Source organism: Harpia harpyja, chromosome 26, assembly GCF_026419915.1.
Source record: "Harpia harpyja isolate bHarHar1 chromosome 26, bHarHar1 primary haplotype, whole genome shotgun sequence".
In the NCBI taxonomy this organism is placed as follows: Eukaryota; Metazoa; Chordata; class Aves; order Accipitriformes; family Accipitridae; genus Harpia; species Harpia harpyja.
The window spans coordinates 11,849-31,721 of record NC_068965.1 but is presented as its reverse complement, the minus strand read 5'-3'; the positions used below and the strand labels follow the sequence as shown (position 1 = coordinate 31,721).

Sequence of the window (19,873 nt, the reverse complement as noted above, 5' to 3'; positions counted from 1 at the left end):
AGATGGCGGCCGGGTGACACCGGGGGATGTGGCGCCAAGATGGCCGCCGGGTGAGGGGGGGACGTGCGGGGACGCGGTTGGGGACAGCGGGTGACATGGAGCCAACAGCCACCAGGGCGCCTTTATTGGGGGGGGTCGGGCGGGGGCGCGGGCGGTGGCACCACATCACTGGCGGCTCCGGGGTGGCCGTGGCCCGTCGCCGTCACCATGGCAGGGCTCCATGTCACCTGCGGAAGGGTCACCGTGGGTCGGCGTGTCCCTCGCAGTCCCCGCGTCGTCCCCCCGGCCCCGTGTCACCTGCAGACGTGTCCTGTGTCACGCAGTCCCCGTGTCCCCGCTCGTCCCTGCGTCCCCTGCGGTCTGGGTGTCCCCGAGGGTCTCAGCATCCCCAAGGGTCTCGGTGTCCCCAAGGGTCTCAGCATCCCCAAGGGTCTCGGCGTCACCCGTGGTCTGGGTGTCCCCGAGGGTCTTGGCGTCACCCGTGGTCTGGGTGTCCCCGAGGGTCTCAGCGTCCCCCGCGGTCTGGGTGTCCCCGAGGGTCTCAGCATCCCCAAGGGTCTCAGCGTCACCCGTGGTCTGGGTGTCCCCGAGGGTCTCAGCGTCCCCCACGGTCTGGGTGTCCCCGAGGGTCCCGGCGTCCCCGTCGAGGTGACGCTTGCGGCGCAGGAGGGCGCGGTAGCGGGTGATGGCGGCCGCCACGGCGCCCTGCAGCCCCGCCAGCTCCACCGCCACTGTCACCCCTGGCGGGGGGGAGAGATGGGACAGATGCGACACGCGGGGTGGGGGTCAGGGGTCACCAGGGACAACATTTGAGGTGACAAAGGGACGGGGGGGGGGCAGGGACAAAGAGGTGATGCAGGGTCATGACTTTCGGGGTGGGTGTGTCCCAGTTTTGGGACATACACACAGACGCTCTCCAGGGCACCGACCCCCCCAGGATTTTGGAGACCCCCCCGGGATTTTGGGGACCCCCCCGGCTTTGAGGACCCCCCCAGGTTCTGGGGGATCCCCCCCAGTTCTTGGGGACACCCCTCCCAGGTTTTGGGGACCCCCCACTCACCCTGGATGAAGCTGCCCTGGGCCTGCCGCAGGCTGGGGGGCACCAGCACCCCGAACCAGGCCAGGGGATCGGGGGGGGCGCGGGGGGGGGGAACCCCCTTTTTCTGGGGGACCCCGGCGCTGCCGCAGCCCTGCGGGGGGGGGGGGGGGGAAGGTCAGTGACACCCCCAAAATAATTGGGGACAATCCCCAGCACCCCAACCCCTACAGCACCCCAACTCCCCCCCAGAACCCCCTCCAACACCCCAAATCCTCCCGCAGCACCCATGGGACCCCCCCCAGAGCCCCCCCAGCACCCCAATCCTCCTCCAGCACTCACAGGACCCCCCTCAGCACCCCAAATACCCTCCAGCACCCTAATCCTCCCCCAGCACCCCCCCAGCACCCATGGGACACCCCCAGCACCCCAAATCCCCTCCAGCACCCCCCCAGCACCCACAGGACCCCCACAGGACCCCCCCCAGCACCCCAAATCCCCTCCAGCTCCCCCACAGCACCCACAGAACCCCCCCAGCACCCCAATCCTCCACCAGCACCCACAGGACCTCCCCCAGCACCCGTGGGACACCCATGGGACACCAACCCAGCACCCATGGGACCCCCCCCACCCCTTTACCGTCGCCCCCCCCCCTGCTGGGGGTCGGGGTCCTCAGGGTCCCCCCCTGTGCCTGGCACCTCCTCAAAGTGGGGGGGCCCCCCCGGGTCCTGCCTGGGGGGGGGGTGTGACACGGGTGTCACCCCCCCCATCAGTGTCACCCCTGTGTCACCCCCCCCAAACTGGCGCCAGCCCCATGTCAACCCCCCCAAAACAAGGGACACGGCTGTCACCCCCCCCCTCCTTGGAGATACCTGTGTCACCCCCTCACCCCATGTCATCCCCCCCAAGTGTCCCCATGTCCCCTCTGCCCCCCCCCGCGGTGTCCCCTACCTGGGGAAGACGCGGACGCGGGGGACCATGGTGGCCCCGTACTGCAGGGACGAGACGCGGTGGCACCCCAGGGAGTAACGGGCCTGGGACAGGGACAGCCACCCCTGGGGACAGCGAGGGGGAGGGACACGGGGTCAGGGGGGGACATGGGGACAGGGACAGCCACCCCTGGGGTCATGGGGGGGGACACAGGGTCAGGGGGGGACATGGGGACAGGGACAGCCACCCCTGGGGACATGGTTGTGTCCCCATGGCAGGTGATGTCCCCATGCTGTGTTTCCTTGGTGGGTGGCATGTCCCCAGGTGTGACCCCGTGGCAGGTGACACGTCCCCAAGGGGGGGTGGCATGTCCCCACGCATGTCCCCATGGTGGGTGACACGTCCCCAAGGGGGGTGGCCCGTCCCCACACGTGTCCTCATGGTGGGTGACATGTCCCCAGGTGTGTCCCCAAGGGGGGTGACCCGTCGCCAGGGAGGGGTGTCCCGTCCCCACCTGGCGCAGGAGCTGGGTGAGGAGGTGACGTTTCTGCTGCAGCGTCTCCAGCGCCTCCAGCAGCTCCAGCACCGCCGCGTCCAGCGCTGGCGACCCTACGGAAACACCCGCGGGAGACCCTACGTAAACAAGCATCCGTAGGGGACCCTATGTAAGCAAGCACCCATGGGGAACCTACATAGACAAACATCTGCAGGAGACCCTATGCAAACAAACACTCGTGGGAGACCGTACATAAACAAACACCCATAGGGCACTCCACGGAAACATCCACGGGGGATCCAATGTAAACAAAAACCCATAGGGCACTCTACGGAAACATTCACCGTGGGAGACCCTACAGAAACATCCATGGGAAACTCTACGTAAACAAACACCTGTGGGAAACCCCATGTAAGCTCCCAGAGAAGACCCTACATAAGCACCCGTGGGGAAGTCTACGTCAACACCCACAGGACACCCTATGGAAACACACGCGATGGGGTACCCTATGTAAACAACCCCCCACACCAGGACAGAGCCTACATAAACAAACACTCTTCCACGGCACACCCTACGAAAACACACCCCCCCCCAAATAAACACCCCCCACCGTGGGAGACCCTACATAAACACACACATCCCCCATAAACACGTCGCCACCATGGGAGACCCTACATAACCCCCCCCCCCCCAATATAAACACGCCCCACCATGGAAAACCCTACATAACTCCTCCCCCCAATATAAACACCCTCTACCATGGGAGACCCTACACAAACATCCCCCCAACCCCCTCCCTGTCACAGGAGACCCTACCAAAACAGCCCCCCACCACTGAGTGTGTGTGTCCCCCCTCCCCTGGACACCCTACACCACCAAACCCCATGGCTGACACCCCCCACCCCCCCTCAAGGCGACTCTACCAAAACACCCCCCCACCCCAGCCCCTCACCGACCCTCCATTGCCACCACCGCCGCCGCCGCCAAACCCCGGCCCGCGCCGCGGCTTCACGCCGGGCCGCCGCCTCCTCCAATAGCAGCGGCCTCCCGCCTCTTCTCCACCAATGACAGCGCGCGGCGGGCGGGAGGCGGGGCCTAGCTGAGGGCAGGCGGCGCGGCGGGCTGAAGCCGGCTCGGCCGCCATCTTGGTTGAGGGCGTAGTGTTGCCTTCCCTCGGCCGCCATCCTGAGTGAGGGCGTAGCGTTGCCTTCCCCCCCGGCCGCCATCTTGGGGGCTCGCCCCGCCCCTTTCCAGCAACACCGGGAGCTCCCATTGGTCCCTCGCTGCCCAGCCAATCGGCGGTGGTGGCGTTGGGAGGTGCCGGCGTGTGGTGAGCGGTGGAGAAGGGAGAAACTGCGACCATGGTAAGGGGATGGGGCGGGTGTTATTGTAGGGTCGCGGGGGGTCTTCTCCCCCCCCCCCCAGGGTCCCCATGTCACCCCGTGCCCTCCCCGGGGTCCCCCAGTGTCCCCCACCAGGTCACCACGCACACCCTGGTGTCCACACGGGCTCCCCCCCGTGTCCTCCATCCCCCTCTGCCCTCATGTCCCTCCCCAGGGTCCCCACACCCCCCTGGTGTCCCCATGTCCCCCCACAGGGCCCCTCATCCCTCTCTCCCCCCCGCATGTCCTCCCCAGTAACCCCTGCCACCCCTCATCCCCATGACCCCCCCAGTGTCCCCATGTCCCCTCACAGTGCCCCCAGTCGCCTTCCCTCCCCATGACCTTCCCCAGTAACCCATGACCCCCCTCCCAGTGCCCCCCATCCCCCTTTCCCCCCCTCCACATTCCCCCGTGTCCCCAGTCCCCCCTAGTATCCCCATCCTGCTCCCAATCCCATGCCCCCCCCGCAGGGTGCCCCCATCCCCCTACCCACTCTGCCCACATTCCCCCTACTTCTTACATCATCACGTCCCCCTCTGATGTCATCGTGTCACCCCTTCTTTGCCCCCAGCTCCGCCGGCAAGCCCGGGAACGCCGTGAGTACCTGCAGCGCCGGGCACAGGAGGATCGGCTTCGGAGACAGCAGGATAAGAAAGAGAGACTGCGGCAGGCGCTGGATGGTGGGTTGGGGGGGCCCTGGAGGGGGTTTAAAGGGGGTTTTGGGGGTTTGGAGGGGGCTGAAGGGGAGTTTCGGGGGGGTAAAGGGGGTTTTGAGGAGGCTAAAAGGGGGTTTGGGGGGGTTAAAGGGGGTTTTGGGGGAGCGAGGAGGGGGTTTGGGGAGGTTAAAGGGGCCTTGAGCAGGATAAAGAGTGATTTGGGGGGGGGTAAAAGGGAGTTTGAGGCAGGGGGTTGAGGAGGATAAAGAGGGGTTTGGGGGGGTTAAGGGGTGGTTCGAGGGGGACAAAGAGGGGTTTGAGGGGGCTAAAGGGGGGGTGGGGGTGTTAAAAGGGGTTTGGGGGCATTAAAGGGGGCTTGAGAGGGGTAAAGAGAAGTTGAGGGGGTAAAGGGGACTTCAAGGAGGGGATGGGGGGCAAAGAAGGGTTTGGGGGGTTAAGGGGGTTTTGGGGGGCAAGGAGGGGATTTAAGGGGTTTAAAGGGGACTTGAGAGGGGTAAAGAGGAGTTTGGGGGTAAAAGAGTTTGAGGGGCATAAAGGGGGGGTTAAGGGGAGCTTGAGAGGGCGAAGAGAGTTTGAGGTGGGGTTGGGGGGGTTAAAGATGGGTTTGGGGGGGGAAAGGGGAGTTTGGGGGGGTAAAAGGGTAGTTTGGGGGGGCTAAGGGGGGTCTGAGGGGAGCAAAGAGAGATTTGAGGGGGCTAAAGAGGGGGCTTGGGGAGTGAAGAAGGGGGTTTGGGGCAGTTAAAGGGGGCTTGGGGGGTTAAGAGGGGTTTGGGGGGTGATGTGGGGCTGAGGGGATGTTGGGGGTCCTGTCTGACTCCCCCCCCCCCCCCCCAACTTTGCGTGTGTGTGTGTCCCCACAGAGAACCGGCTGCTGCCCACGGAGCTGCGGCGCGAGGCCTTGGCCCTGCAGAAGGAGCTGGAGTTCGACACGCCGGGGGTGTGGGCGGTGAGTGGAGACCCCCCCCAAAATGGCGAGAGGCTTTTCCTCCTGAAATTTGGGATCAACTTTGCCCCATTTCCCCCAAAATGAGGGTGGGGTTGCTTTAATTTCCCCTAAAACGGTGGTTAAATTTGCCCCGCTTTTGTCTAAAATGGGGGGGTTCCCTAGCCCCCCCAAAAATGGGGATTAAATTTGTCCTATTCTCCCCCCAAAATGGCGCCCAAATTTACCCTGCTCCCTCTCTGTCACAAGTCTTGAAAACCCCCCCCAAATCCCCCCAAAACTGGGTCATCAGATTGACCTGAACTCCCCAAAACCAGGGTTCAACATCACCCCCTTCCCCCCATGCTAGGGGGGCGTGGCCTGACTAAGCCCCGCCCCCAGACACCTCTGGTAGCCAAGATGATGAGTACCGGTGGGCGGGGCTAGAGCCCCCCAAGGTGATGGTGACGACCTCCCGTGAGCCCAGCTCCCGCCTCCGTGTCTTTGCCAAGGTGGGCAGGGCTTCTTTCCCCGATGGAGGTGTGGCCTGTGGGTGGGCGGGGCTTGGGTGCTGGGTGGCCATGGGAGACCCCTGAGCTGTTGTGGGGGCATGGTCTTAGGCTGGTGGGGCGGGGCTCATGGGAGGGGGTGTGGCTTTGTGGGGTAGTGGGAGGGGCTTTTTCGGGACCACCCCCTGGGAGCTGAGCCTGTGTTGGGAAATGGGTGGGGTGGGGGTGGAGCTTGTTGGGGTGGGTGGGGGCTGCTGGGGGTGTGGTCTGAAGGTGGGCATGATCTTCTGAGGCTCCGCCCCATTGGTCTCCCATCCCGGTGGTGTGTATGACTCCCCAGTGAGACTTACAGGGGGTGGTGGACGGAGGTGGGGCCTGTGGGGTGGGTGGGGCTTAGTGGGGATGTGGGTGTGTCCCTCCATGACCCCTGCCCCCCCCCGGAGCAGTGCCCGGCATTGGTGAAGGGACCCATGGTGGGACAGGAGGGGTGATAGGAGAGGGTGGAGCCTGTGGGGGGCATGGCCTTCCCCTGACCCCGCCCCCTTTCTTCCCAGGAGCTGTGCCTGCTGATCCCGGGGGGCACGGCGGATGAACCGGGGCCGGGCGGAGCTGGGGGCGTTGGTGGGGGCGTGCCGGGCCGCCGGTGTCACTGACCTCCTGGTGCTGCATGAGACCCGGGGGAGGCCTGGTGAGGCCCCGTGGCATGCTGGGAAAGGGGGCAGGGCCGGAGGGGAGGGGGTGGGGAGAGACTGGTGTGGGGCTTATGGGATGGGCCGTGGTTAGTTTTTAAAGGGTGGGGTTTGGGGTGGGCGGGGCTAAGGGGAAGGGATTGGGCTCTGGGGGCTGCCCTGTGCTGGGGGGGAGGGGGGAGTGAGGGGGTGGTGCCTGCTGGAAAGGGGGTGTGGTTGATGTGGATGGGCAGGGCTTTTGGGGGTGTTCTAGGGGCAGGGCTGAAGGGAAGAGACTGGCCTGTGTTGGGGGGCGGTGCTTACTTGGAAGGGGGCGTGGCTTTTACAGAAGTGGGGGGTGCTTGGGGAATGGGTGTTCTAGGGGTGTGGCTAATAGAAGGGGCAGGGCTAAGGGGAAGCACCTGGTTCTTGGGGCTGGGGGGAGGAAATGGGGGCGGGGCCTGCTGGGAAGGGGGTGTGTCCTGATCAGGCCCCACCCCTTTCTCGTCCCCAGACGGGCTGTCCCTGTGTCACCTGCCCCACGGCCCCACGGCCCACTTCACCCTCAGCGGGGCGGTGCTGCGGCAGGAGGTGGGGGGGCTGGGGGGGGCCCCCCTGGGGGCTCCCCATCTCCTGCTGCTGCGCCTCGACTCCCCCCTGGGACGCAGGGTAGGGGACAGCGGGGGGACTGGGAGGGCAGCGAGGGCAGTGGGAGCACGGAGGGGGGACACTGGGAGGGCTGGGGGGTGTGGGGGGACTGGGGAAACTGGGAGGACTGGGGGGAAACTGGGAGGACTGGGGGGAAACTGGGAGGCACTGGGGGGATATGGGGAGCACTGAGGGGGCTGGGGGGTGCAGGGGGACTGGGGGAAACTGGGAGCACTGGGAGGGACTGGGAGCACTGGAGGGTGCGAGGGGACTGGGGAAACTGGCAGCACTGGGAGGCACTGGGTGATGGGGTGGAGAGGTGGGGAAACGGGGACGGGGACATTTTGGGGGGGGATTTGGGGGGACATTGGGGACAGGAGGACATTGGGAGGGCAGTGGGGGGACACGGGGGACATTTGGGGGGGAGGGGGGTGTGTGACACACCCCTCCCCCCCCATCCCCCCTTCCCCCAGGTGGGGACAATCCTGAAGCACCTCTTCCCCGTCCCCCGCCCTGACAGCCGCCGCGTGGTGACGTTCGCCAATGAGGATGATGTCATTTTAGTCCGGTGGGTGACACAGGGACGCGGGAGCTGGACACCTGGGCGTCCCCCATGTGTCCTCCCACCCCCCCCGTGTCCCCCACCCCCTCCTCAATGTTCCTCTCCCCCACAGAAACCACGTTTACCGGCGTCAGGGGAGGACGGTGGAGCTGGAAGAGGTGGGACCCCGGTTCCAGCTGCGCCGTGAGTGTCCCTAGCGACCCCATGAGTGTCCCCAATGACCCCACAAATGTCCCCAACGACCCCCAACGTGTCCCTGATGTCCCCTCCCCAGCCTACCTGATCCGCCTGGGGACCCTGGAGCAGGGGGACACGGCCGACGTGGAATGGCGCTGGCACCCCTACACGGCCACCGCCCCCAAACGCCGCCTGCTCAGCGCCCAATGACCCCGGACGCCTGGGTGCCCCCCCCAGCCACTTGGGTGCCCACCCCTGGGACTCTTGGGTCCCTCAATATCTTGTTTTTGTTTGTAATAAATTTTTTAATTCTCTTATTTTTCACACTTCCAAACTGGTTTCATTGGGGTCCTTCTGCGGCCCCTCCCCCACCAGGGGGTTGGGGGGGGGGGGGGGAATGGGAACCCCCCTGCCCCGCCCCCCCCCCCCCAAGGCATCCAGGCCCCTTCCTCACACCCGGGACCATTCAGCTGGGGGTTCCCGCGGTCCTTTGGGCTTCCCAATACGGAAATTAAATCCTGGAATTGGAAAGGGGGGGTGGGATTAGGGGGGAGAGGGGCAGATGCCTGGGAGGGGTCGTGTGTGTCCCCCGTGTCCCCCCCTGCCGGGTGCTCACCGAGACATGGGGTGCTGCCGGGGTCCCCGTGGGGGGTCACGACCTCGTAGGCACCGTCACCGGGTCGGGGGGAAGCTGCGGGGGGGGGGGAAGGTTAGAGCCCTATGGGGAAACCTATAGACCCTGTAGAGTGGGGGGGTGTTATAGGGTCCCTATAGAGGAGGGGAGAGCGTTATACAGTCCTTAGAGGGAACCTCTAGAGCTGGGGGGGGGGGTATATGGTGCTTAGAGACAACCTATAGAGTGGGGGGATGTTATATGGTTGTTAGAGAGAAGCTATAGACCGTATAGAGTTGGGGGCAGTTGTACGGTCCTTAGAGCCTATGGGGGATGCTGTTATACAGTCTTTAGAGGGAACCTATAGACTCTATAGAATGGGGGGGCATGGTAAATGGTCTTTAGAGAGACCCGTGGGGGGGTGCTATATGGTCCCTAGAGGGAACCTATAGGGACAAGAAGTGTCCCATAGAGGGGGTGGGGTGGGTCTTTTGTAGACCCTATAGGGGCCAGGGAGGGAAGGTACAGACTCCATAGGGATCAGAAGTGTTTCACAAGGGGGTGTGGAGTGGAGTTTGTGTGGTGTCTATAGGGGTCAGGGAGGGAGCGTATAGATCCTATAGGGATGGGAGGCGTCTCATGGGGAAAGGGTAGAGCAAAAAACACCCTATAGGGTGCAGGGGGGGGAAAACCCTATAGAACCTGTAGGGTGAGGAGGGGGCACCCTATAGAATCTAGAGGGTGCAGGGAGGGAGACCCTATAGTACCTAGAGGGTGCAAGGGGGGCATGACCCTATAGAACCTGGGGGGGGACACACAACCCTATAGAACCTAGAGGGTGCAGTACTGGTCAATATGGCTCCTGTAGGGTGGGGGGGGGGGGGTCATCCAACCCCTATAGGGTCTGGAGAGGGACCCATAGGCACACCTATGGGGGGGAGGTGTCATATGGATGCTGTAGGGTCCACCCCCCGCCCCCCTCCCCCCCCCCCAAACTCACCAGCCAGGGTGGGGGAGGGGCGCCGCAGGGGGCTCCCAGGGAGGGAGGGGGGAGGTGCCTGGAGGGGCGGGGTCTTTCCCAAAAGGGGCGTGGTCTCGGTCAAAAGAGGTGGCATCTTGTCCAAAAGGGGTGGAGTCTCGTCCTCCGGCCCCACCCCCCCGGCGGGTTTTGTTGACCACGGCGTAGGTGGCGTCCATTGCGGGGGGGGGGGATGGGGGGGGGCTCCGCTGGCACCAACAGGCTCCTGGGGGGGAGGGGGAGGGGGGGGCACCCAGGCCTCCGGGTCACCCCCACCCACCCCAAAAGGGCACCCAGATGTCTGGGTGTCCCCTCCCCACCCCCACCCCCCCAAAGGCATCCGGGACTCACGTGATCGGGGGGGGGGAGGTGAGAGGGGTCCCCCCCGAACTCTTGGGGCCCCCCTGGACGTTTGGGTCTTTCCTCACGCTTCCTGTTTCCTGGGGTAGGAAGTGTCGGCCCCCGCCCCCTCATGTCCTGGCCCCGCCCCTCCCCAAACTCCAGGGGAGGGTGGTGCTATCAGGGTCCCTCAGTAAGGGGGGGGGTGTCCCACAGGCCACACCCCCTGCTCGCTAAGCCCCACCCCCTTATAGCACCTATAGAGCCCTGGGGGGTCCCAATGGGTCCTATTGAGGCCCCAGGGGGGTCCCTATGGCCCCTATAGCACCTTTGGGGGGGCCTGTATAGGTCCTATAGAGCCCTGGGGGTCCCAATGGGTCCTATTGAGGCCCCAGGGGGGTCCCTATGGCCCCTATAGCACCTTTGGGGGGGCCTGTATAGGTCCTATAGAGCCCTGGGGGGTCCCAATGGGTCCTATTGAGGCCCCAGGGGGGGTCCCTATGGCCCCTATAGCACCTTTGGGGGGGGCCTGTATAGGTCCTATAGAGCCCTGGGGGGTCCCTATAGCACCTATAGCATGGGGGGGGGCTTTTTAGCCCCTATAGAGCTTCTTGGGCTCCCTATAGCTCCTATAGCGTCTTGGGGGGGTGTCTGTATAGCCCCTATAGAGCCCTGGGGGTCCCTATAGCTCCTATAGGTCCTCAGTGTGGGTGTCCCTATAGTGCCTGGGGGGGGGGGTCCCCTATAGCTCCTATAGTATCCTGAGGAGAGGCCCTATAGACCCTATAGAGGCTTTGGGGGGGGGTGTTCTTACAGACCCTGTAGCGCCCTGGGGCAGCCCAATAGCTCCTACGTGGGGTCCCCTATAGCACTGATGGGGGGCTCCTATAGCATATTTGGGGTCCCTATAGTGCCTTGGGGGGGGTCCCTATAGCTCCTATAGGGCCCGGGGGGTCTCCCATAGCCCCTGTTGAGCCTATGGGGGGTCCCCCTATAGCCCATCTTGGCTGGTCCCTATAGCTCCTGTAGGGGCCGGGGGAGTCTCCATAGGGCCTGGGGGGTACTTATGGCCCCTATAGGCCCCCTAGGGGCCCCTATAGCTCCTATATGATCCTATATAGGGCACGGGAGGGGTCTCTGTAGCCTCTATAGGACCCGGGGGGGTCTCTATGGCCCCTATAAGGCCCCGGGGGGTCCCTATAGCCGCCATAACGATCCCCTGTAGGGCCCGGGGGGGGTCCCTATGGCCCCTGTAGGGTGGGGGGGCGGGGTTAGAGAAGACCCAGGCATCCGGGTCACGGGGCTCTGAGTGTCCCGGCCCCGCCCCTCCCGCGTGAGGTCACAAGGGGCGGGTGACGTCGTGTGGCCGGGAGGGGACGTCACGAGGCGGAGTTGAGGGGGAGGGGGGGGAGAAAAGGGGGAGCCCGCCAAAAGTGACGTCACAGGCCAGGCAGCGCGGCAGGCCCCGCCCCGCGCTCTCCGATTGGCCGGCCTGGGCGGGCCGCGCCCCCTGTGCCCGCGCCGGGCGCTGATTGGCGGGGCGGCGCGGCGCGGCGCGGTGACGTCAGAGGGCGCGCGGCGCGGCGGCCCCGGAAGCGGCGGCGGCGGCGGCGGGAGCGGGGCCCGCGCGCGGGTGAGCGGGGCGGGGGCTAGGGCGGGGGCGGGGCCGCGGCGCGGGGGCGGGGCCGCGGCTGGGGAGGGGGCGGGGTGGGGGGGCGCGTGGCGGCAGGAGAGGGGGCGATCCCGCCGGAGGGCGGGGCTTTAATGCGAGGGGGCGGGGGTGGTGGAGGGGCGGGGCTACGGCGGGCTCTCCCGGGGGCGGGGCTCTGGAGGCCCCCGGTGGGCGGTGCTAGGGGAAGTCTCCAGGGGCGAGGCTAAAGGGGTGGGGCTTGGCATCAGGCAGGGGGCGTGACTGGCGGGGGGGCGGGGCTTAGCGGGGCCCTATTTAGGGGTGTGGCCTAGATCTAGGGGCGGGGTTACATGATGTCCCAGGGGTGAGGCTCTGTGGGGGCGTGGCCTAGTGGCATGGGGCGGGGCCAGAGCCCCCAGGGGCGTGACCCAGTGGTGAGACACACCCCCCCCCGAGGCCATGCCCTTCAGGTGGGGCTCAGGGGTGCGACCAAAGACCGTGGGCGTGGTCCGGGCCTGCCCCGCCCCCTCGAGGTGTTTGGGTGTGGCCTGCAGGCCCACGTGACCCTCCTCCATAGGCGGCCATGGCAGCGGCAGCGGCCGGCTCCCCTCCCGGCGAAGGGACCCCCCAGCCCCCAGGTGAGGCCGCGGGCGCCTGCGTCCTGGGGTGTCCCCCATCCCCCCCACCCCATGTGTCCCTCCCCCCGTTGTCACCCCCGTCACCGTCACAGATGCGGCGGAGGCCGACCCGACGGAGCCGGCGGCGGCCATGTCGTCCCCGGATTACCGTCGCGACGAGGAAGAAGAGGTATCACCGGCGGCGGTACCGGCGGCCATGACGTCCTCGGGGTGTCAGCACGCCGGGGAAGAGGAGGAGGTGACGGCAGCGGTGACGACGGTGGCGGCCATGACATCCCCGGGATGCCGGCGTGGCGGGGAAGAGGATGTGACGGCAGCGGGGTGGCGTTGCCGGCGGAAGCATGTCTTCGTGTTGAGCGAGGCGGGGAAACCCATCTACTCCCGGCACGGTAACGAAGAAGCGTTGGCGGCCACCATGGGTGTCATGATGGCGCTCGTCTCCTTCATCCAGAGCGGTGGCAACGCCATTCGCGCCATCTGTTCCGGTAAGGGAGGGGTTAACAGCAAAGAGGCGCGGTGGGGCACCCCCAAACCACCACACCCCCACCCACTGCTGTGGTGTGTGTTCCCCCGACACTGCAGAGGACCGGACTTTGGTGTTCGAGCAGCGCGGACCCTTGTTGCTGGTGTCAGTGTCCCGCACGCGGCAATCAGCGGCGCAGCTACGGCGGGAACTGGCCTTCGTCCATGAGCAAATCCTCAGCCTCCTCACCCGTGGCGGTATCGCCCGCGTATTTGCCCGCCGCCGCGGTTACGATCTCCGGCGTCTCCTCGCTGGTGCCGAAGCTGTCCTCGATCGTCTCCTATCTGGCGCAGCAGCAGACGGTCGGTTGTTGTTGGGAGCGGCTCGTTGCCTGCCCCTTCCGGCAGCCCTTCGGCGGGCGGTTTCGGGAGCTCTTCGCCGCGCCGCCGCCGCCGCTGTCCCCGCCCCTGCTTTGGCTTTGTTGGCGGCCGGCGGGCGGTTGGTGACGGCGGCGCGGCAGCGGGCTTTGGCGGAAGGCGGCCGGTTGTGCGCCAGCGACCTTCACCTCCTCCTCAATCTTTTGGGAGTGGGGTGGGGGCGGGCGAAGTGTGGACCCCCGTCTGTTTACCCCGCTTCAACCCTGATGGCTATTTCTACGCCTACGCGGCAGCGCTGGGCGAGGAAGAGGAGGAGGAAGGCAGCGGCGGCACTGGCGGGGTGACGCTCATCCTGCTATCGACGGAACGCGAGGGGTTCTACGCAGCGGCGGGGGGTGCCGGCGGCGTTTGGAGGAGACGCTGCGGGCACAGGGGTGGTTGGGGGGAGCTGGGGGCGGCGGTACGGGGAGGGGCGGGGTACGGCCCTGCCCGCCCTGGCGCCCCCGAGCTCCGCCATTTTCTTTACAAGCCCTTGGAGGGGGCCGGAGGAGATGCAGCAGCTGCCGCAGTTTACAAGGTGCGGGGGCGGGGGACACCCCAAAATGGGGCGGGGCGGGGGCACGTCACCTGTCATGCACCTGATGCCTGTGTCCCCCACCCCGGGTTCAGCCCCGAGCTGGAGGACCCCTACACCAGCGAGGAGGAGCAACACCGGCTCTTTCGACCTGTACCACTACCTGCACCAGCCGCGTGCACAGCCCCCACCGGCCCCTGCGCCTCCTCTACCACGTGGCTGAGAAGGAGACACTCTTGGCTTGGGTAAGTTGGGGCGGGGGGAGCCATCAGTAGGTTCTGGAGTTAACAGAGGGTGTTCACTCACAGCTCTGTCATTAGGTTCCAGAGTTAACAGGAGTTGCTGGGTGGAGGTGCTGTCAGTAGGTTCCAGGGTTAACAGGGGTGCCTGCTGGTGGCACCGTCAGTAGGTTCCAGAGTTAACAGGAGTTGCTGGCTATAGGTGTTGTCAGTAGGTTCCAGAGTTAACAGGGATGCTCATTGTCAACCCTGTCAGTAAGTTCCAGAGTTAACAGAGAGTGTTCACTCACAGCTTTGTCAGTAGGTCCCAGAGTTAACAGGGCGTGCACACTTGTGGTGCTGTCAGTAGGTTCCAGAGTTAACAGGGGTGGTTGCTGGTGGCACCATCAGTAGGTTCCAGAGTTAACCAGGGTGGCTGGCTGGCAGCACTGTCAGTAGGTTCCAGAGTTAACAGGAGTGCTGAGCTGTGGTTCCATCAGTAAGTTTCAGAGTTAACAAGGCTGCTTACTGGCAGCTCTATTGGTTAACAGTAGTACTCACTGGCAGTGCCATCAGTAGGTCCCAGAGTTAACAGAGAGTACTCACTCCTGGCTCTGTCACTAAGTTCCAGATTTAACGGGGGTTGCTGGCTGGCAGCGCCATCAGTTAACAGTGGTACTTGCTGGTGGTGCCATTGGTAGGTTCCAGGGTTAACTGGGGCGCTTACGGGCAGTGCCGTCTGTAGGTCCTAGAATTAACAGGGGCACTTGCTCCTGGTGCCATCAGTAGGTTTCACAGGTGCTCTGTGGCAGCACCATCAATTATTGGAGTTGCTTGCTGACAGCACCATCAGTGGGTCCCAGAGTTAACAGAGGTACTCGCTTGCAGTGCCGTCAGTAGGTTTCAGAGTTAACGGGGGAGCTCACTGGGAGCATCATGACTTAATCGGGGTGCTTGCTGGTCAGGCCGCCAGTAGTTAACAAGGGATGCTCACTGGTGGTGCCGTCAGTAGCGTCCAGAGTTAACAGAGGCACCGGTTCCCTCCCCGGGCACAGGTGACGAGCAAATTTGAGCTGTACGGCTGCTTCAGCCCACTGGTGACGAAGGCGGGAGCCATCGGGGTCCTCACCAAGCTGCTGCGCTGGCTGAAGAAGGAGGAGGACTGGCTCTTCATCCGCTACCCGCCGCCATACTGTGCCGCCCCCGCCCGCCCCGAGGGGGCTGAGGCTGAGGGCTGAGCCCCTCCTTGGCCCCAGGGTGGGGAATAAAACGCCGCTGGAGAAAAGTGTTCCCTGTGTCGGGGCAGGGAGGGGGAGACGGGGCTGACGCCAGGGTCCAGGGAGCTGGGGGGGGGACTCACCAGAGGAGGGGTGGGGCTGCTGCAGCAGGTGACGTCATGCGGCGGTGATGTCATGAGGGGTGAGGTCACACGGGGGTGGTGGCGCAGTGGGTCAAGGGATGAGGGAGGAAGAGGGGACAGAAGGGGGAAGAGGTGACAGAAAATGGAGGGAAGAGGGGACAGAAAATGGGGTGAAAAGGGGACAGAAACGGGGACAAGAGGACAGAAGATGGAGGGACGATGTGACAGAAATTGGAGGGAAACGTGGCAGAAAAGAGGGTGAACGGGAGAGAGAAAAGGCAGGAAGTGGGGACAGAAATTGGAGGGAAGAGGTGTCAGAAAATGGAGGGAAACGTGGCAGAAAAGAGAGTGAACAGGAGACAGAAAAGGCAGGAAGTGGGGACAGAAATTGGAGGGAAGAGGTGACAAATGAGGGGGAAGAGGGGACAAAATGGAGGGAAGAGGTAACAGAAACGGGGGGAAAGGTGACAGAAAATGAAGGGAAGAGGTGACAGAAATTGAAGGAAAACGTGACAGGAAAGAGGGTGAAAAGGGGACAGAAAAGGCAGGAAGTGGGGACAGAAAATGGAGGGAAGAGGTGTCAGAAAATGGAGGGAAGAGGGGACAGAAATGAGGGGAAAGAGGGGACAGAAAATGGAGGGAAGAGGGGACAGAAACGAGGGGGAAGAGGGGACAGAAGATGGAGGGATGATGTGACAGAAATTGGAGGGAAACATGACAGAAAAGAGGGTGAACAGGAGACAGAAAAGGCAGGAAGTGGGGACAGAAATTGGAGGCGAAAGGGGACAAATTGGAGGGAAGAGCTGACAGAAAATGGAGGGAAGAGGTGACAGAAACAAAGGGGGAGAGGGGACAGAAAATGGAGGGAAGAGGTGACAAAATGGAGGGAAACGTGACAGAAAATGGGGGGAAGAGGGCACATAAAAGGTGGGAAGACTGACAGAAAAGATGCGAAAGAGGTGACAGAAAATGGAGGAGGAAGAGGTGATAGAAAATGGGGAAAAGGGGACAGAAAAGGGGCAAGAGGTGGCAGAAAATGGAGAGGGAACAGAAAAAGGAGGAAAGATGACAGAAAATGGCGGGAAGAAGTGATAGGCAAGATGTGGAAGAGGCGACAAAAAATGGAAGGGAAATATGACGGAAGAGAGGGAATAGGGGACAGAAAAGGCTGGAAGAGGTCACAGAAAATGAAGGGCAAAGAGGTGACAAAGTGGAGGGAAAAGGGGACAGAAAAGGGGAAGAGGGGACAGAAAAGGGGGGAAGAGGTGACAAATGGAGGGAAGATGGGACAAGAAATGGCGGGAAAATGTGACAGAAAAGGAGGGGAGAGGGTAGAAAAATGGAGGGAAACATGACAGAAAATACAGGGAAGAGGGGATTGAAAAGAGGGGGAAGAGGGAAGAGAAAAAGGAGGCAAGATGTGACAGGAAAGAGGGGGAAGAGGTGGCAGAAAATGGAGGGAAAAGGATACAGAAAAGAGAGGGGAAGGTGACAAAACAGAGGAGGAAGAGTTGACAGATGGGGGGGGTGAAGGTGACAGAAAAGAGGGGGAAAGACAGGACAGAAAAGAGGGGGATGGGGGGGCAGAAAATGGAGGAACGACATGACAGAAAATGGCAGGAAGGGGGGACAGAAAAGGGGGGGAAGACAGGACAAGAAATGGAGGGAAAAAGGGACAGAAAAGGGGGAAGAGGGGAGAGAAATCAGAGGGAAACATGACAAAAAATATGGGGAAGAGGGGATGGAAAAGAGGAGGAAGAGGGGAGGGAAAATGGAGGGAAGATGGGACACGAAATGGAGGAAAAAGGGACAGAAAAGGGGGGGGAGAGGAGAGGGAAAATGGCGGGAAGAGGTGGCAGAAAATGGCAGGAAGAGGTGACAGAAAATTGAGGAAACGTGACAGAAAAGGGACAGAAGAGGTGGCAGAAAATGGCGGGAAGAGGTGGCAGAAAATGGCAGGAAGAGGTGACAGAAAATTGAGGAAACGTGACAGAAAAGGGACAGAAGAGGTGGCAGAAAATGGCGGGAAGAGGCGATAGAACAAGGGGGAAGAAGGGACAGAAAATGGCAGGAAGCAGGAACAGAGAATGGTGGGAAGAGGGCACAAGAAATGGAGGGAGAAGAGGGGACAGAAGCGGGTGACAAGGGGACATGAGAGGGGACGAGGGGCCAGCAGACGACCGCTGGCCGCCATTGTCACCTGTGTCCCCTCAGGCTGTGGCGATGGACGGTGACCCACACGGTGAGGGGCTCTGACGGCCATGTCCCCCGGGATGCGGATGTGGGTTTCTCCCCCGAGGGACACGAATGTCACTGTCTGTCATGTCGTCCCCCCACCAAGGTGTCCCTTGTCCCCCTGCGGGGGGTCCACAGCTGGAGGCACTGCTGGTGCGGATCCGCAGCCTGCACCGAGGTGAGCGCTGGGGGGGGAACACGACGACCCCTTCCCCCGTCCCCATCGTGTCCTCCATGTCCCCTCTCCCTCTATTCCATCCCCACGACATCCGCATCCCCCTCGCAGCACGTCAGGTCCTGGCGCGGCAGATGGCGGAGGTGCAAGGACAGAGCGAGGGGTTGCAACGGCACCTGGAACAACGTGAGTCATCCCGGGGAGGGGACCGAGGCGCTGGGGGGGGCGACAGGACCCAGATGACCGAGGTGTCTGGGGACACACACTGAGTTGTCCGGGCGCTGACCCCCCCTCCCCGCAGTGGAAGAGCGTCAGGCGGCGCTGGAAGGGCTCTGGCAGCAGAAGCAAGGTGAGGCCGTGGTCGCGCCAACTTCCCAGCATGCACTGGGGGCCGGATGCTTGGGTCTCTTTTTTGGGGGGGGGGGGGTGAGGACCCTCCCCCGGATGTCTGGGTCTCCTCCCCCGGCAGAGGCGTTGCGGGTGGCGCGGTTGCGCAGGGAAGAGGTGGAGGCCGAAGGTCAAAGGTGAGTAGGAGGGTCCCAGGATGCCTGGGTCCCCCTCTGACACCCTCTCCCCCATTGACCCCATCTGTGCCCGTGCCCCCCCCCCTCCCGCCGGTGACCCCTGATCCTTGGCACCTGAATGACTTCTGACCTCACAGCCCTCTGGTGACCCCTCACACTCTGGTGAACTCTGACCCCTCCAAGAACCCCTGGTGACCCCTGGCACCCTGGTGACCCCTGACACCTTCAGTGACCCCTAGCAGCCTGGTGACCTCTGACCCCCACAATCCCCTGGTGACCCCCGGTGCCCTCTGATCCCAAGTGCTCTCTGCCCCCCACCCTGGTGACCCTTGCCCCCTCCAAGACCCCCAGTTGACTCCTGACTCTTGCCCCCAATGACCTCTGCCCCTCAGCCCTCCCCTGGTGACCCCTCAGTGCCCCCTGCCCACCCCCAACCCCCACTGGCCTTGCCCTTGACCCTTGACCCCATGACCCTTGACCCCGTGTTGACCCCTGACCCCACAGGCACCAGGGCCTGTGCCTGAGCCGCCAGCAGGACCTGGAGGGGGCAGGGGAGCAGCGGGAACACCTGCGTCACCTGCGCCGGGGACAAAGGTGGGGAGGCGGCTCGGGGGGGGGGGGGGGGATGTCACGTGACATGTGTGTGTCACATGACACCCATCTCACCCGCCCCGCAGGCAGAAGTTCTGGCAGCAGCTCGATGACATCATGGAGGAGCACAAACACCTGTGTGAAGCGCATGTGAGCCCCGGACCCCTGGGGTGTCCCCCCCCACCCCTGGGGTGTCCCCTCCCCCCACCCCCATGTCCCCTCTCCTGCAGGCCCCGGCCCAGTTAGAGGCTGAACTGGTGCAACTGGAGGAGGCGCGGGAGAAGCTGCTGAGCCAGGGTGAGCCCCTGGATGCCTGGCTCCGCCCCCACGGAGGTCTGGCTCCACCCCCCGGGTGCCTGGCTCAGCCCCCCGTGGATGCCTGGCTCCCCTGTGGGTGGTGACAGGCTCCGCCCCCTCCCATAGAGCGCCACCTGCTGGAGGCAGAGGAGCAGCTGGGACCCGAAGCCCATGTGGCCATGTGAGTGCCTGGATGCCTGGCTCCGCCCCCCTCGGATGCCTAGCTGCACCCCCTACCAGCACCTGGGTCTCCTCCCCTGGATTCCTGGCTCCGCCCCCTCAGATGCCTGGTTCCACCCCCTCCCAGCACCTGAGTCTACCCCCCCCACCCCAGCTGCCTGGCTCCTCCTCCCTGCCTCTCCCAAACCGCTGGGTCCCGCAGGCGATTGGTGGAGCAGGAGGAGGAGGGGGCACGGCAGCGTTTGGAGGCGGAGCTTGGACAGCGGCAGGTCCACCTGCGCCACAGAGACAGGTGGGTTCCCTCCCCCCCCCCCACCGTGGGATGCTCTGGGTCCCTTGTGGCCCCGCCCACTCTCTCTCTCTGTCCCCGCCCCCTCCCAGGCTGGCGGAAGAGCTGGAGCAGCTGCAGCGCCCCCTGGAGGCTCCACCCGAGTGAGGGGAGACATGGCAGCGCGGGGGGGGACGGGGACGGACATGACACCTGCCTGTGTCCCCCCCCGTGTCCCCCCCCACCCCAATGTCCCCCCCCATGTCCCCTCAATAAATGTCCCCAACTGCCACCACTGCTCATGTGTGTCCATGAGGGTCCGGGGGGGGGGGGGGGCGGGGGGGGGTATGGGGGGTGGTGACGTTT

General features: G+C 64.0%; 5 protein-coding genes and 1 long non-coding RNA gene across 7 annotated transcripts; 4 read left to right on the top strand and 2 right to left on the bottom strand.

The window, feature by feature from the left end:
- Positions 1-604: 604 nt before the first annotated feature.
- CCDC115 (coiled-coil domain containing 115) lies at positions 605-4,476 on the bottom strand. Of its 2 annotated transcripts, XM_052775032.1 has the most exons (7): positions 4,365-4,476; positions 3,415-3,815; positions 2,481-2,575; positions 1,988-2,091; positions 1,676-1,768; positions 1,061-1,190; positions 605-740 (listed from the first exon to the last, which is right to left on the bottom strand). In XM_052775032.1, exons 1-7 carry the CDS (start codon positions 4,388-4,390, stop codon positions 735-737), a joined length of 855 nt encoding a protein of 284 aa, XP_052630992.1. In that variant the 5' UTR covers positions 4,391-4,476; the 3' UTR covers positions 605-734. The 2 variants fall into 2 exon arrangements, with proteins under 2 accessions (XP_052630992.1, XP_052630993.1); XM_052775033.1 differs by lacking the exon at positions 1,988-2,091 and having other exon boundaries at positions 3,419-3,815.
- On the top strand, positions 3,715-8,324 carry IMP4 (IMP U3 small nucleolar ribonucleoprotein 4). Its single transcript, XM_052775036.1, is given in 10 exon segments — positions 3,715-3,826; positions 4,416-4,524; positions 5,382-5,471; positions 5,846-5,955; positions 6,507-6,527; positions 6,529-6,640; positions 7,135-7,289; positions 7,742-7,836; positions 7,943-8,013; positions 8,105-8,324. Coding segments are annotated over 10 exon segments (879 nt in total). The 5' UTR covers positions 3,715-3,823; the 3' UTR covers positions 8,218-8,324.
- A 95-nt stretch (positions 8,325-8,419) lies between these two features.
- On the bottom strand, positions 8,420-10,112 carry LOC128135948 (uncharacterized). The gene is made up of 4 exons (XM_052775021.1): positions 9,990-10,112; positions 9,621-9,864; positions 8,624-8,698; positions 8,420-8,525 (listed from the first exon to the last, which is right to left on the bottom strand). Exons 1-4 carry the CDS (start codon positions 10,110-10,112, stop codon positions 8,458-8,460), a joined length of 510 nt encoding a protein of 169 aa, XP_052630981.1. The 3' UTR covers positions 8,420-8,457.
- Positions 10,113-12,111: 1,999 nt separating this feature from the next.
- Positions 12,112-15,162, top strand: MON1B (MON1 homolog B, secretory trafficking associated). The gene is given in 11 exon segments (XM_052775031.1): positions 12,112-12,245; positions 12,338-12,730; positions 12,828-13,292; positions 13,295-13,476; positions 13,479-13,526; positions 13,528-13,623; positions 13,625-13,662; positions 13,755-13,803; positions 13,805-13,828; positions 13,830-13,904; positions 14,933-15,162. Coding segments are annotated over 11 exon segments (1,608 nt in total). The 5' UTR covers positions 12,112-12,190; the 3' UTR covers positions 15,116-15,162.
- LOC128135958 (involucrin-like) lies at positions 15,036-19,722 on the top strand. Its single transcript, XM_052775034.1, has 12 exons — positions 15,036-15,134; positions 17,452-17,479; positions 17,579-17,650; positions 17,759-17,833; positions 17,949-17,996; positions 18,117-18,171; positions 18,676-18,765; positions 18,849-18,912; positions 18,993-19,059; positions 19,186-19,240; positions 19,442-19,531; positions 19,621-19,722. Exons 2-12 carry the CDS (start codon positions 17,461-17,463, stop codon positions 19,673-19,675), a joined length of 690 nt encoding a protein of 229 aa, XP_052630994.1. The 5' UTR covers positions 15,036-15,134; positions 17,452-17,460; the 3' UTR covers positions 19,676-19,722.
- LOC128135961 (uncharacterized) lies at positions 15,391-16,293 on the top strand. The gene is made up of 3 exons (XR_008233234.1): positions 15,391-15,638; positions 15,681-16,063; positions 16,110-16,293. It is a non-coding gene; the product is annotated as an uncharacterized LOC128135961 (long non-coding RNA).
- Positions 19,723-19,873: the final 151 nt, after the last annotated feature.

Coding starts and splice junctions, on each gene's coding strand:
- CCDC115 (XM_052775032.1), bottom strand. CDS start 4,390: ATGACATCAGAGGGGGACGTGATGAT. Junction 3,816..4,364: donor TCAGAGGGGGACGTGATGAT/GTAAGAAGTAGG, acceptor CCATGGTCGCAG/TTTCTCCCTTCTCCACCGCT. Junction 2,092..2,480: donor TCACCCAGCTCCTGCGCCAG/GTGGGGACGGGA, acceptor CGCTGTCCCCAG/GGGTGGCTGTCCCTGTCCCA.
- LOC128135948 (XM_052775021.1), bottom strand. CDS start 10,112: ATGAGGGGGCGGGGGCCGACACTTCCTACCCCAGGAAACAGGAAGCGT. Junction 9,865..9,989: donor ACCTCCCCCCCCCCGATCAC/GTGAGTCCCGGA, acceptor CCTCCCCCCCAG/GAGCCTGTTGGTGCCAGCGG. Junction 8,699..9,620: donor CCCCTCCCCCACCCTGGCTG/GTGAGTTTGGGG, acceptor CCCCCCCCGCAG/CTTCCCCCCGACCCGGTGAC.
- LOC128135958 (XM_052775034.1), top strand. Junction 17,834..17,948: donor GCAACGGCACCTGGAACAAC/GTGAGTCATCCC, acceptor CCCTCCCCGCAG/TGGAAGAGCGTCAGGCGGCG. Junction 18,172..18,675: donor GTGGAGGCCGAAGGTCAAAG/GTGAGTAGGAGG, acceptor CTGACCCCACAG/GCACCAGGGCCTGTGCCTGA.